The sequence below is a fragment of the Artemia sp. Qi Xiang Cuo genome, chromosome 18 (assembly GCF_049724085.1).
Source record: "Artemia sp. Qi Xiang Cuo chromosome 18, ASM4972408v1, whole genome shotgun sequence".
Lineage (NCBI taxonomy): Eukaryota > Metazoa > Arthropoda > Branchiopoda > Anostraca > Artemiidae > Artemia > Artemia sp. Qi Xiang Cuo.
In genome coordinates, this window is record NC_142811.1 from 36,415,086 (window position 1) to 36,429,762 (window position 14,677).

Below are 14,677 nucleotides of genomic sequence, written 5' to 3' on the forward strand. Positions count from 1 at the left end.
TTGAATACGTACAGTCTTTGGCGTTTAATCACTTTCTGTTCTTCGTTTTTATGTTCATTAGAGTGGAAAAGCCTTGTTCGCACAAATATTTTGTTCCAAATTGCAGAAATTTTTCAACCGCCTCTACATGTGCAATTTTGAAAGCCTTTGCAGCTTTTGACATAAAAAAAACGACATACTGGGTTTACTCTCAAATTGAATACGTGCTTTAGTATTAGGTCGAAGTTCAAGAATTGCTTCTGCCAAACCTGAAGGTTCTTCTGGTATCATAGCAATTTCACATTTAAAAGGATCTACAATCCAACTGACAGTACGTGTATCAAGATCTGGAATGTAATCTGAAAACTGCTTTCTGAGTTCGATAAGATGTCTTACAATTGTGTCCTTGATATCAGCAAAAGTAATTTTTGCGCAATCTTCCAAAACAAAGCTAACCTTGAAAAAGAAGCTATCTTGTTCTGTTCTACTTTCTGTCTCCAATATTGCAGCTTTAATGTAAACCCTGACACTATTTCTCTCGCTGAAATGATATTAATATTCCTTCCTTGCAATTCTCTGTTTAATATATTTTATACCCTAAAAATGTCCGCTAAATATGCGAGATGTTCAACCCAGGAAGAGTTTTTAAACTTATCTGTGAGAATATTTTTTGATCAGCCATAAAAATTTCGACTTCAGTTTTGAGAATCCATTCTCGATTTAGTACATTTCCGTGAGAGAGCCACCGTACTTCTGTATAATAAAGTAGGTCCGTATATTCAGTTTCCCCGTCCTCATATAATTCACGAAATAGTTGCATGTTTGTTGCATGTCCCTTGATAAAATTTACAATCTTGATGACCTGATGCATGACGGTTTCCAGTGTAGGTTCTAAATATTCGACCATAAGGGCCTGGCGATGGATCATGCAGTGAGTAACTTCAAAATTTGGGTAATTCTTTTTTTTTACGAAAGCTGAAAAACCATTTATATGACCCAGCATGGCTGGAGCTCTATCCAAAGATACAGAAATGCAGTTTTCCCATTTTAAACTTTGCGCATTGAAGTGTTCATTTACTTTATTATAGACATCAATTCCACGAGATCTCAACTCGAGAGGAGAACAAAACAGCAATTCCTCTTAAACCTCTGTAGCAAACGTATACCACTAGCAGTGAATTGCTACTGAAATCAGTTGTCTCATTAAGCTGAATAGCAAAATATTTAGCCTGTTTTAATGCGAAAATAATCTGTTCCTTCACATTTTTTGCTAATATAGAAATTCGTTCTTTTACAATTCTCCCAGACAAGGACACAATTCAGTTTCTTCGCTTCTTTTTGACCGCACATAATCTCTGATATTTTACAGCAGCTGGTTTAACCAAGTCTTCACCAATAGTGTATGGTATATTATTTCGAGCAATCAACCAGACTACTTCAAAGATAGCCCTTGATGCTACTCGTTGATCAAATGTACCGTACAAGTTGCTATTCAATCTTTGTCTTTTAAGACATATTTCTAAGTTAGCAAAGTATTCTTGCGGTTTGGAAGACATGCGTGAATGGAAAATATCTAAATGTTTCTTCAACTGACCTTTTTTTGAAAGATTCTGAAGTCAGTATCTTCATGTATGGTTGAACACACTGTGGTTTTATTGTACCATTGTCTTTCATTTGTGTAAAATCGTAATTAAGAAATTCGTTTTTTTATGTTCTTTTTCTATTTGCTGCCATCTCAAGGGAGACAGAAAATAATAGTTAGAATACTTGAATTATTGCGGCTAACCTTTATTGATTAATGATAAAATGGTGGTCTTGTCAGCAACTAACTAGAAAAACTGGCTCTCTGAGTCGCCAATGTATTTGTATCTTCACGGCATGGCACGGACTGAGCACGGTAGCCGGAGCTGTGCTTTACTGCGCAAAGATTTAACTCGATAACACTTGTGAGATGTGAGTGAGACGGCGTGGCCTGTATATGTCCCTAAATTGCTTAAGTTGAAAAAAATACTAACAGGCTTATGAAAAAGATAATGAAAAACACATACTTTTTACTCACAAAAGTTTCATTTTTACCCCCCCCCCCCACCCCCAATGTCATTTTTACCCCATTTGGGGTAATTTACCGCGGTTCCCCGACCACTGGTATATAGAATGCTGATAAGATATTGTCCAGTAGACAGGGATCTGGTTGAACAAAAACCCATTACCTTATGTGGTAACATTGTTTTTATGTTGTTTGATGGAAGGTGTGGAACTAAGGTAGAAACATACCATTCAATTTAATATTCAATTTTCAACATTCATTTGTCAAGTCAAATATTCCAAATGCTTGAATTTCATATAGTTTCTTAGGTAAACTTGTACCAAGATTCCCATTCTGAACTAGGCACCATAATAAAAAAAAGTAGTAGCATTTAGACCTATCATTTGATATCCCAATTTCAAATCTGTTTTCAGAATTACTGGTTGGTACCAATATAATTGCAACCCAGATCCCTCCTGATGGTGCTAGATATGGCCATAGACTACATAAAAAACTTTAGTGTTCTGTTGGTTTGCACTATTTGTACATATTTCTCATCAACAATTGGCTCATAATGTAAAATAATGCCAATTTGAATAAAATCAGCAAAGTTTTGTCTATAGTTTAGTGTTACACCTGGCCCTACTAGACCCTACTGGGTGGGATACAATTGTCACAGTGACAATTGTTGTATTCGAAAATAGTTTTGAGGGGGGGAATCAGATTATTGTTTTACTAGAAAAATTGCAACTATTATGATAATTACCTGCCTATTAGAAGACATAAAATGTACTGAACTAGATGGTTGTACAATCAAATGATGCTACTCTTTTGTTATTATAATACTTAGTTCAGAATGGGAATTTTGTTGTGTGATTTCCCTTTTTATTTCTTCAAATATTACTTATCCCTTCTCTTTGCAATAAAAAGTTTTGCTAAAATTGTCGACTCATCTGTTTGTCAGCTTTTAAAAAATAATCAATTTGTAATTTGTCTTATTTACTAACAGTCCCTCATCAATATAGCATTATGTTTTGAATAAAATGGTATGTTCTATCTTATTTATCTAGCAAAAGAAACAAAAAGAAATAAGGTCCCTTAGGGACCTTGTTCCTTGTACTTTAACTAAAGTGTCCTTTTAGTGCTCAAAACCGAATTTGTGGTTGTAGCAATTAGGATATTGAGAAAAAGTGCAGAGATATTCATCGATTTGAATATTTTTCTTTTAGCTAGCAAAATAGTATAAACATCCCTAAATTTACTGCCCCTCCCCCATAATGGGGCTAGATATACCCTCAGGCTATACACAAAAGGTTTGCTGATATATTTTTTTCAAATTGACTTTCAGTGGTGTGAATTGGGAGAGGGGCATTTGATAACCCCCAAAATACCCCCCCCCCAGATTTATTTGCCTCCCCCCTCCAGATTTTGAGAGGCATATTTTTTCTTTATTTTTACTGGAAAATGGTCTTTTTGTCTTTCCATTGAAAAAAAACCTTAGATTTTGATAAATCCATTTTCTTCCTATATTTCCTTGAATGGACACCACTGTTGTCTCTAGGGCAACATTACGGCATTATGAACCTACTGTTGATGAAAAATAAGCACAAGAAATAATGGCAAACCCTGCACATCAGCAAAATTTTGTATTTAGCAGCTATACCTGTTACCAAAGGGTGGGGGACTAGGATACAATTGCCATTGTAGCAGTTATTATATTTGGAAATAGTATTGAATGGGAAATTGAATGGTATTTTTATTGTTCCTATGTGATTTCTGTCCTGTAAGCAAAATTAAGTGGACTTTTTGCTATCTTGGAAAGCAACAGAGTTTGGAGAACAAAGCTTTCACAAATAAATTCAGAGCCTAAATTATGGTCTGAGAAGGTGTTTCAAGCTCATATCCCTACTCCTTCCCTATTTATGAGGCTTAGAAGATGGTATAGAAGACAGATGAGAAAAGGTAAACTTCTAGATCATGATTTCTCACTCTTTGAAAATAGTCAAGTTAGGCGAATGCAAGGGTTGTGTCAGGAAAGTTTTAAAGGAGAAGTGGATTGGCAGAACTGCTGGGATTTTCATTTGAGATAGTTTTGCATTAAAAATTGTTGAGGATGCATAGTATGCTTCAAAGTTTCAAATACCAATTTTTTGACATGTTTTGGTAAAACTGTCAAATATTTATTAATATAGAACCAAAATTAAAACCTACTATGAGATGTTACTTTCAATGCTCTTTCCAAATTTAACAATGGCTACCATTGCAAATTCCATTCAGAACCTTTAAAGTAGCATACTGTCACAATTGTTCCCCCCCCTCCCCCCTTAATGTCTTGACGCACCCCTGGGCTTACACAAGTTTGCTGATATTTATTATTGTTTGTTGGGTTGATGAACTAACTGTTGATGAGAAGTAAATCATAAAATAATGCACATCAACAAAAATGGACTAAATTGTGCATATAACCTGGGCCTATTTCCAGGTATAAAAAAGGGGAGGGCGCAATTATTATAGTAACAAATATTATATTCAGAAAGAGTATTGATCAGTGCAGAAAATAGTATATTTCTTTGGCTAATTGAATTCTGTATTCACTGCAGTTACACTATTTTGACATCATGGTAATGCTTAATGTCTTTTGATTTACCTTGATACTTAATTGGGAATGTATTTTAAGTCTCATAGGCAGCTATAGTGCAAAAATATTTAGGTGGATCTGCAATAAAACATTCTAACATTTCCTTTTTTATAAATGTATAAACATCCTGAAAACTGGATTGGTTGCTTCTTTCTCTCTAAGGATTTAACAAAAGAAAATTGGAGAGACATTCTTGTCTTTTTATGCTTAAGACAGGCATACTGCATTTGCTGGACATTTAAGCAACTTTTAAGTTAATTTATTTCCGAAAATTAAAATAAAGATACATATCCAAACAAATCCCAGATGGTTTATTAAGTTACTTAACTGGAATATATATGTATTTCTGTAATAAGGATAAATCTACTCATCATCAGTTTGTATGAATACAACCAAACCTCCTGCTCACCCTTCAACCAATACAATAACAGAATACATTATAAACAAAGAAATTCCATCAACATGGAGAACTAGTGTCAACTAACGAAAAAGGGGAAAAAAACCGATGGAAAACATAACAATTTAAAATTGTTATCATTATTTAGACCTAACAAAAGTCTTCTTAGACGTTTTTTCAAAGGAACCACGAGTAAGAGGATCCCAAATCCCATTGACTTCTTCTTCTAATTCACAGCAGGCGGGCTATTCAGTTGGTACTATTTAGCCCTTTTCTTTTTGCTTCACTCTGTGGGCTACAGAGCTACTGGCTTGGTTGTCTCTTATTTATTAGATATTCTCAGATATCTTTCAGTAGATCTTTTGACTCAAGGAGTTCAAATATAAGATGATAGATATCGATTTCTGTGCTCTGTGTGCAGGTATAGTTAGCTAGGCTCTTGGCTGATAGTGAGATTTTGTGGTGTTTGAAGCGTTTTAACAGTATACAAAGCAAGGTATATTGTGCAGACGTCAGCATATTACATTCAAATAGGCTATGGTCAATTGTTTTATTATTCATATTACAATGCCTGCAAAGAGGGGACAGGGGAATTGAACCACTTGAATTAGAAAACTTATATGAGAATGCAAGGAAATTTATTCCATTTGTTCCAGAACGAATTCTATGATAAATTTTACAATGATACTTATTGGGAAAGGCGGAAAGGATAGGATTAATCTTATTAAAATTAATATCTGATAGCCTCCATCGGTAAATATCTCTAATTGGGATTGGTCTCCCTCTTGGCTGATCAATATTTATAGCATTGTTTGCTATTTCATCAACCTGATGATTACCACTTATGCCAGAGTGGCTAGGAATGTACTGAAAATAAATTTTTATGCCACTTGAAGCAAGATTATCTATAATACTGACACAATGATAAGTGTCAATGTCCAACTTATATTGAGGAGCTGATGCCAGCAACTCAAGGCTTGATAGAGAGTCGGAATATATGATAATATTATTTGAATTTGCAATCAAAGGTTGGTTTTCCTTAAGATGTTCTAATGCCATGATTATGGCATTTAACTCAGCAGACATTATGGATAAATTATTATATAGTCTCTCGCCCATTGCAATCTTCAGGTGGGGAATGAAAACATCACTAACAACCTTTTCATTCATATCTGATCCATCAACAAATATTTTTGAGTGATTTTTATAAGTAGGTTTTTTAATTTCTGCAAATTTTTTCGTGACAAAAGCAAGGGGGTAAAAAACATAAGTCCACGTTGAGAATAAATTATGGCGTAGGGGCCCGGCCCAAGTCCATGGGGGGGATCAACGTAACGGGGGTACAATAGACTTTTCTGGGCTGGGGAACTTCTTCTGAATAGTGGCATACTCATCTTAAATGCCTCTATACATGGCTGGATTTCTTAACCAATCATGTAGTGTGTGTGTGCTATTTGATTCAATTTTTGTAAGATGTTTTGTCAAGAGAAAGCTACGTTTCTCCCTTATTGTTGTTAATCCACTCTCCATAAGCAGAAACTTGGTGCTTGTGGGTTTCCTAAGACCAGATATGAGACGTATTATATGATTTTGTGTTGTTTCAATTTTTTGCTTCTGGGTCTTTGCACATGCACCATAGACGATGAGCCCATAGTCAATATGGGGTCCTATATGTGATTTATAAAACTGGAGTAAGGTTTTCTCCTTACAGCCCCAGGGTGTGGAAAGAAGTCTTTTTAGTATATTTGCTTTTCTATAGCATTTTTTTTATTGTGTTTGAAATGTGGAGGTGGAAATTAAGTTTTTGGTCAAGCATGAGACCTAGGTAATTAATATTATTATCTTCTGGAATAGTTGTTCTATTTAGAGTTAGTTTTGCATTAAAATAGTTTCGCTTCCTGTGAAATTGAATTATTTTTGACTTGGTGGGTGCAATGTGTAAATCTGAATGTTGAGATAATTTTTCAAACTGGAAAAGTGACTTTTGCAGATTTGACTGCTATCTGAAAGGTGTTGCCAGATGACCATAGCACCAGATCATCAGCATATTTTAGATTCGTGTGGGGTAGGTTCATGTCCCAGAGATATAGGGCAAATAGGAGGCAACTGAGGACTGCTCCCTGAGGTAGGCCTTTGGTTATTGTCTTTTGGGGTGAAGAGGCTGAACCAACAAAAACGATGAAACTTTGCACTTCTATGAAGGATTTAATAAAAGATACTAGCTTAGGGGGTACTCCAAGGTTTACAAGTTTGTTTAAAAGGATTTGGTGGTTCACATTGTCATATGCGCCTTCAAAATCTAGGAAAGCTGCAACTAGGACATTATTTTTTGAGAAAGATTCATTTATTGCATTTGTTAGCAAAATGAAAGCATCTGTTGAGGAGTGGTGTTTCCTGAATCCAGTTTGAGTGTGAGGGATCATATTATTTTTTCCAACAAACCAAAGGAGTCTGAGATAGATCACTTTCTCCATTATTTTCCCCATCACAGGAGTATTCATTATGGGCCTATAAGACTCAGGGTTATCTTTGAGTTTATTTTTCTTTAGGATTGGTCGGAGTGACGAACATTTCCATATATTGAGGAACATAGAAGATGGCCAAGCGTAATTATAACAGTTTAGCATTTCTTTTTGGTATGAAGGTTTGAGATTCTTTATCCATGTAGGATGTGTATTGACATTGCTACCGCTAGTTTTGGTCCTAATATGATGTACTGCATTATTCATTTCCAGCATTGAAAATGGATTAGTTATGTACTCAGATCCTGGGCATGGTTGGTAACTTTGGTTCATAGGAATTTGGGACAGTTTGCTTTGATTATTTGATGTTAGCTTATTAACAAAAAGAGTTGCAAATAGTTTAGCTTTTTCATTATCATTGTCATAATGGGTATTATTATGTATAAGCTCATACAGGATTGGGTTGGGGGAAGTCTTTTTCCCACAGATGTGGCTTATGACTTTATGTATAATTGGCTCATGTGTTTCTCTGGAGAGATTATCTGCAAAATTATTCCAGTATTTATATTTAGCTTATATTATAGTCCTTTTTAGATTAAATTCTACTTGTAATTTTTTCAAATATGTAGTAAGTAATGTTTTTTTTTATGAATTCGCTCCTAGCTTCCTTTTTTATCCTCCATTTATTTTGGCGCTCATTTGTCCACCAATCTTTAGAAATTTGTTTAGGGAATGTTTTCTTAGGTGTTGTCCTGGGGATAGCATGATTAGCTGTATTTATTAGTAAAGATGTCAAGGCTTCAGCATGTATGTCAACTGTTGTGTTTGAAATGCATGAACTTTGGGTGAAACTTGTAATTTCATCATTTAGCTTATTTTGGAACATAGACCAATTTGCTTTAGTGATGATATATTTGGAGGTATGAGATAGAGTTTCAGCAGGTTCATTTAGGGAGCAAACTATAGCGAAGTGGTTAGTACACAGACTATCAATTTTATTTATGTAAATTTTGTTCAAAAAGTTTAATGACACAATTTGTAGGTCAATTATGGAGAATCTGCCACTTTTGGGGTTGAAATATGTATTCAGGTTTGGAGGGGTAGCAACAGCTAATTCATTATTATTTGAAGTCATATGCTCAATGAATTTACCAGCTTTATTTGCTGGTTTATTCCCCCACAAAAGGCTGTGGGCATTGAAATCTCCACAAATAATGACATTTTTTAACATATTAGAATTATTTATATGATTAAAGAAATCCATGGCATCTGTAGTTTGGCCATTAGGGTTATAAAAGCTTATTATGTAGGTTTTTAAATTATTCAGCCAAACACTGATACCAATTGCATCAACATCATTTGCAAAATCTGGAAAATTGATGCCACAAAATTTTATATTATTTTTAGCTAATAAAGCTACCCCACCTCCTTTTCTCTCTGAAGATCTATCCTTTCTGAGGATAGTATATCCCAGAGACTTAATTTGTTGATTTTGGGTTAAATGAGTTTCCTGGAGGCAAGCAATATTAATGGAATTATTATTCATAAAAGATATTAGTTTATTTTCTGTGAGTGATCTTACATTCCATTGGAGTATGGACATATGTTGTGTTGTTGATTTATTCTTCATATGACTGTGTATCAATGTTCAGCTTTGTTAAAAGTAAAGCAAGATCTATTTTTGCTTGAATGAGCATATCATCTGGGATGTAGATATTTGCCAATTCTGCAATGATTTTTGTTTTCTGTAGTTGATGTATGTTCATGGCCTGAACTGCATTACAGTTTAGAATGAATAAGCATATGTTTGGGAATTGCATATTTGGCTGTGCATCCTGTTTGTCCGCTAATGGATTAATTCCTGGTAATGTTTCTGGTTTGTTTCTTCTTGGGAGGGGGGGGGGGCAGGCTGACCTCATCTCACCGGACAAGGAGGCTTGTTGGTTTGGTGATTCCTTCTGATAGGGATGTGAGCTAGGGGGCTTAGAAGATGGTGTTTTATATGGGGTGCTTGATGCATTAGGGGCGTTTGACTTGGCGTTGGTTTCATTACAGGCTTTATTTGGTATTGTTGGGCAGCATTTGCTTCCATTGCTGCAAAGGGGTATGGGATGGCCTTCTCTGTTGATATTTGGAGTGTTAGAATTCTTTTCTTGTATGCAGGGCATAGTGATTTATTTGTAGATTCATGTGGGCCTTTGCAATTGATGCATGTAGACTGAGTGTTGTTGCAAGTTTTCAACTCTTTAGGATGGAAAGCTTTACAATTACTACACTCTCGGAGAATTTCATTGCATTTGTTTGTTGTGTTTCCCAGTTTGAGACACTTCTGACACTGGATAGGCTTAGGTTTGTATTCCTTGTGTGGTTTGATTTGCCCAAATAGGAATAATTTTTCTGGGATGTAAATTTTTTTTCTTCAGTGTGAATAAGAAGGATCTACTAGTTTTTAGGCCATTAGAGTTAGGTTTGCCAAGTTGGGTAACGTCCTCAACTGGGATTGTGTTTCCAGCCTTATCTGAGAGCCCTTCTTTTAACTCCTGAGTGGATATCTCTGGGGGAACATTATAAACTACTATTTTTGTTGGTGATTGTTTTGGGTTCCAATTAGATGCAATAATTGGGGTATTCAGAAGGGATTTTAGGTTAATTATTGTGTCTGCTGATTTCTGATCTTCTACAGCTATTAGCAGAGATCCATCACGGTTAATATTAAGAGAGAACATTGATTTTAGCAATTTAAAAATTGCAACTCTTACTGCAGTGATCATTTTTATTTCAAAGGGGGTAGTAGGAGTAATTTTAAGGTAAATTCCTAAGTTTTTGGAGGGAGGATCTTGGGCAGGGAGAGGGAAATGCTTTTGATTGGGGAGATTTTTTTCCTTTTTTTAGAGCTTCTAGAGAGGACCTCTTGAAACCCATTATCATCATTTATGGTTACATTAGCCCCTACACTTATCATTGTCCTATTCTCAGAATTGGAGCTATCATTTGAACTTCGAGATAGTGTGCTTGACCAGCCAAGATGGGTATCTTTCACTATGGCACTTTCACTGGCATTTGAGGTGGGATCTGGGGGATTTTTTTTTTTGGAGGACTTCTAAACATTGCCTATTGGAAAAAGCTTTAAAAAAAAAAAAAAAAAACTAAAACAAGAAGGGATAATATAATGATATCAAACCATTTGCGCTATACGATGGGGAGGAGAAACACCACAGTATAGCCCTGAGGATGAGTTGAGCAGGATTGGTTCGGTACAACTGCTGATTAGAAGCGATAATAATTCACAAGAAAATTTATTTTAAATTTCTTATAAAGTTGCTGCTGTGTTTTTTTTTCTCCTTCAGCTTATGGTTTATCTTTTTCTTCTTCAGACATTGTTGCCTGATTTGATTATCAAGATTCCCTTTTGGCTTCTCACTTTATTAGCTGATGTCCTATGACTGCAGTATATTCATGGTCTGTCGACAAAATTTGCTCTGTATCTCTTGGTAGAGCTAAGTAAGTTTTTAACTGAAATTATTTGAAAAAAACTACGTTTTCTAAAGAGTTAAAGAGGCTGAGTTACAAGGTCGAACCTTAAAACGTACAGGGATTAGGAGGCACAGTTGGGGGGCTGCCGCCCCCCAACAAATTTTTTTTATTGTTTAAAAAAAAAGAGTTGTGAGACGCGTAAAGAGCGAGGCGTTGAGGAGGGCACAGCCCCTTTCATATACGGAATAATTTCTGTTCGTTTTAAGATTTAATGTCGCTCCTTACTTTCAGTTTAAAAAACTTTTTTTTATTTAAAGGCGGCGAAAGCGGGGGGTTTGGTGGATGGCCGCCCCCCCAACTATGACTCCTAATCCCAGTACGTTTTAAGGTTCGACCTTGTAACTCAGCCTCTTTAACCCTTTAGAAAACGTAGTTTTTTTTTCAAATAATTTCTGCACGGTTTTGTACAGTTTATTACTTATTATTGCTTGACTAACTGTTAGCTGATCATGTCAGGAGTTAAAGTTGGGGGGCTGCCGCCCCCCAAATCCCCCGCTCTTCAACATTCTTGTGTTACGGCTTTTAATTCCTGAATACTCAAATCATGTCGTACAGGGTGCCTCCTAATCCCTGTACGTTTTAAGGTTCGAACTTGTGACTCAGCCTCTTTAACAGCCCCCCAACTGTGCCTCCTAATCCCTGTACGTTTTAAGGGTCGACCTTGTAACTCAGCCTCTTTAACTCTTTAGAAAACGTAATTTTTTTCAAATAATTTAAAAAAGAAACTGAGTTTCTTTTAAAGTTTAAATTCAATATATAAAAAATTTGCTCTGACGGTGAATCGAACCCGGGTTTTCCGCCTGATAGTCTGAAGTATCAACCGCTGGACTAAAGAGACACAATTGTAATTGTTTTTTAGTAAATGGAATCTATTTTTGACGCAAGCAAATTCCCACAAAACTTGATATTTGGTTTTTGGAAAACAGGGAAGGAGTGATCAGATTGAGCTGAATTTCGATGATAAGCTTCCAGGCCCCAGGAAAGCTTATCCTTTAAATTTCAGCCCGATCAGACAACGTTAAAGGGGGGCTGTGGTGGGAAAAATTAACATGGGCTCTTATAGGAAAACGAGGTGTTTCGTAAATGTAAATTCAGGGGATAATTTGTTCGGTCTGAAAATATCAAAAGGCCCTAACAGGTCGAATTCTGCTTCGAATGAGTCCTCATTCACCCGGATCAGTTGCCAACTGTGGCCTGTAGGCGTGGCTAACAAGAAAAAAAAGAGAAATGAAGTTTAAGTGGCTCTATTTGTTTTTTTTTTTTGAAAACAGGGAAGGAGTTATCGGATTGAGCTGCAATTTAGAGGATAAGCTCCCGGGTCCTAGGAAAGCTGAACCTCTAATTTTCAGCCCAATCGGACAACGTTAAAGGGGGGCTGTGGTGGGAGGGTCGAAATTTCCGGCCCAGTTTACCCCATGAAGATAAAGTCGGAGGAGGATGAAATTTTGGCACGTTTCTTAGTTTGAGCTTGGGCTACAAAATGCGATCACCGCCGTCTTTCTGCGACCTCTAGGACCGGAAATCGCTTAACATTGTGGTGGGTCGCCTCTTTATAGAGGCACAAGTGTGCCTCCTTGATATTGGACCTATATTCATCTTCTTTATATCTTTTCTTGGGAGATTTGCGTTTTGTTGCTTTGTCTTGTACTAAAAAATTGCAAAGTTTCTTCTGTTGTGTAACGTAGCACCTTCATCAGATGAAGGTGATAGACCCTTTTGGAGTTGCACACTGAGTGAAAACTGCATCATGTTTAATTCTGTGATGCAAGGAGTAACCTCATCTTTCACAGAATAGAGGCTGGAATGATTTTACTTATTTTGTGGGTCTTCCTCTCACACAGTCTCTAAGTGTCAATGAAGTTTAGTTTGCTCTTGGAAAAAGTTGTTTCAAACCAAAAACCCACTAGAATGTTACATGGGCATTTGGGTTTTTGGTTTTGATGAAATTATTTTCCTTGATGTATATAGCCTATATTTTTGTTTATTTCGTTTTTTAACAATGCCCATAACTTGATAATTCTGATTTCTTTGGCAGGCTACATATGACACAATTCCTCTTGATGCCAAAGTAACGTTTCTGGTACAGTCAATGAATAATCAAACTTTTGGAGAAGAACTTAGGAATATAGCAGCAGTTTTATTAAGAAGACTTCTATCAAATGAATGGAATCAGTATTATGATAAGGTAAGTACAGGATTTTGTATTTTGTCTCCATATTTCTATATATTTTGCTTATTTTACAAAAAGATTTTTTTTAAGAAATGGTAGGGTCCAGTTCTGAGAGGATTGATGATACAATTATTTTGGAAGCCTGTCTTTATCAATCCAGGTTTCAGGACTAATCAATATACCAATCAAAAATCGATTATCGGGAAGTATACAGACATTTTCCGGGATGGGAGGAATTTTATTCTGGGGAGATTTTCCATAAGGAGGGGAGTTTCCGGGTTGAACTTTCCTTTGGAAATTTTACACTAGTAGAATTTTCCAGATTTCTTTTACGGAATTTTTTTATTTGCCTATTTTCGCTTTGCCGACTCAATTTTACATGTGAAGATGTTCCTGGGAAATTGTCAGGGGGGGATTTTCAGCCGGATCGGAAGTGTCTGGATGATTTTTTCGGTTTAGGGGGGGGGGGATTTGCACAGGAGAAAATCTTCATGAGGAAATTTTCAAAAGCAACTTTCCACTTGAGTGGAGGGGATTTCCGGGAAAATTTTCCACGGACGGGTATTTTTGGCATGATTTGAAAGACGATTAGAAATTAAACTTTGAGAAATTTTCCGGTGGGGGAGGTAATTTTCCTTGGATGGAGAGCCGGATTTCCTGGTATTGTTTTAAAAATGATCAGAAATTAAATTTAATAAAAAAAACGGGTTTTTTGAACTGAAAGTAAGGAGCAACATTGAAACTTAAACGAATAGAAATCATTCCGTATATGGGGGGATACTCCTTCCTCAATACCTCGCTCTTTACGCTAAAGTTTCACCTTTTGTCCCAATTCTTTAGAAAAGACTCATGAAACACAAAGCCCGTTTGATTAGAATAAGAGGCTTTTTTATAAGTACTAAAATTTTAGCGCGAAGAGCGAGGTCTTGAGGAGGGGCAACCTCTACTCATATACGGAATAACCCCTGTTCGTTTTAACGTTGCTTTTTACTTTCAGTTGGAAAAACTTGCTTGTTTTTTTAATTCAAAAAAGCCAGAAATTTATGTACTTCAAATTTGCCTCCGAGACCACCTCCTCCTCTCCAACCTCACCTGATGTATGTACGGATGTTAAATCAAACCCCTAAACCATTTCTTTAATTTGCAATTGCGTCTTTACAGGTACAGGACGGCATTCTTTGTATTAATAAGTTATCCCTCAAACTCCAAAAAACTGGAGTTTTTTCAATCCTCCTAGGCTTTCAAATAAATCTAAAGCGTGCTGCAATCATTGGCAGCACGCTAGCGCTGCCTAAGTAAAGAACTATGTGGGCACAATGTGTTTTTTTTTGGTTCTCCATACCCGGGCACTTCGTATCGAAGGAGTTGTTGTAGAAACTTTGAAAAGGGCTCATTCGATTGGAAATTGGAGTGGCTAGTGCCCTTTTTAATAGTCGAAAGTTATTGGAGGGCAACTAGCCTCCCACCCCAC

The 14,677-nt window shown here is 36.2% G+C and overlaps 1 protein-coding gene across 1 annotated transcript in view; it reads left to right on the forward strand.

Moving 5' to 3' along the window:
* Positions 1-14,677, forward strand: part of Karybeta3 (karyopherin beta 3) — a 120,968-nt gene that overhangs the window by 37,603 nt on the left and 68,688 nt on the right. Inside the window, exon 2 of the mRNA XM_089104450.1 lies at positions 13,072-13,221. Within this exon, the coding sequence (XP_088960576.1) occupies positions 13,072-13,221 (150 nt within the window). The remainder of the gene's footprint in view (positions 1-13,071; positions 13,222-14,677) is intronic.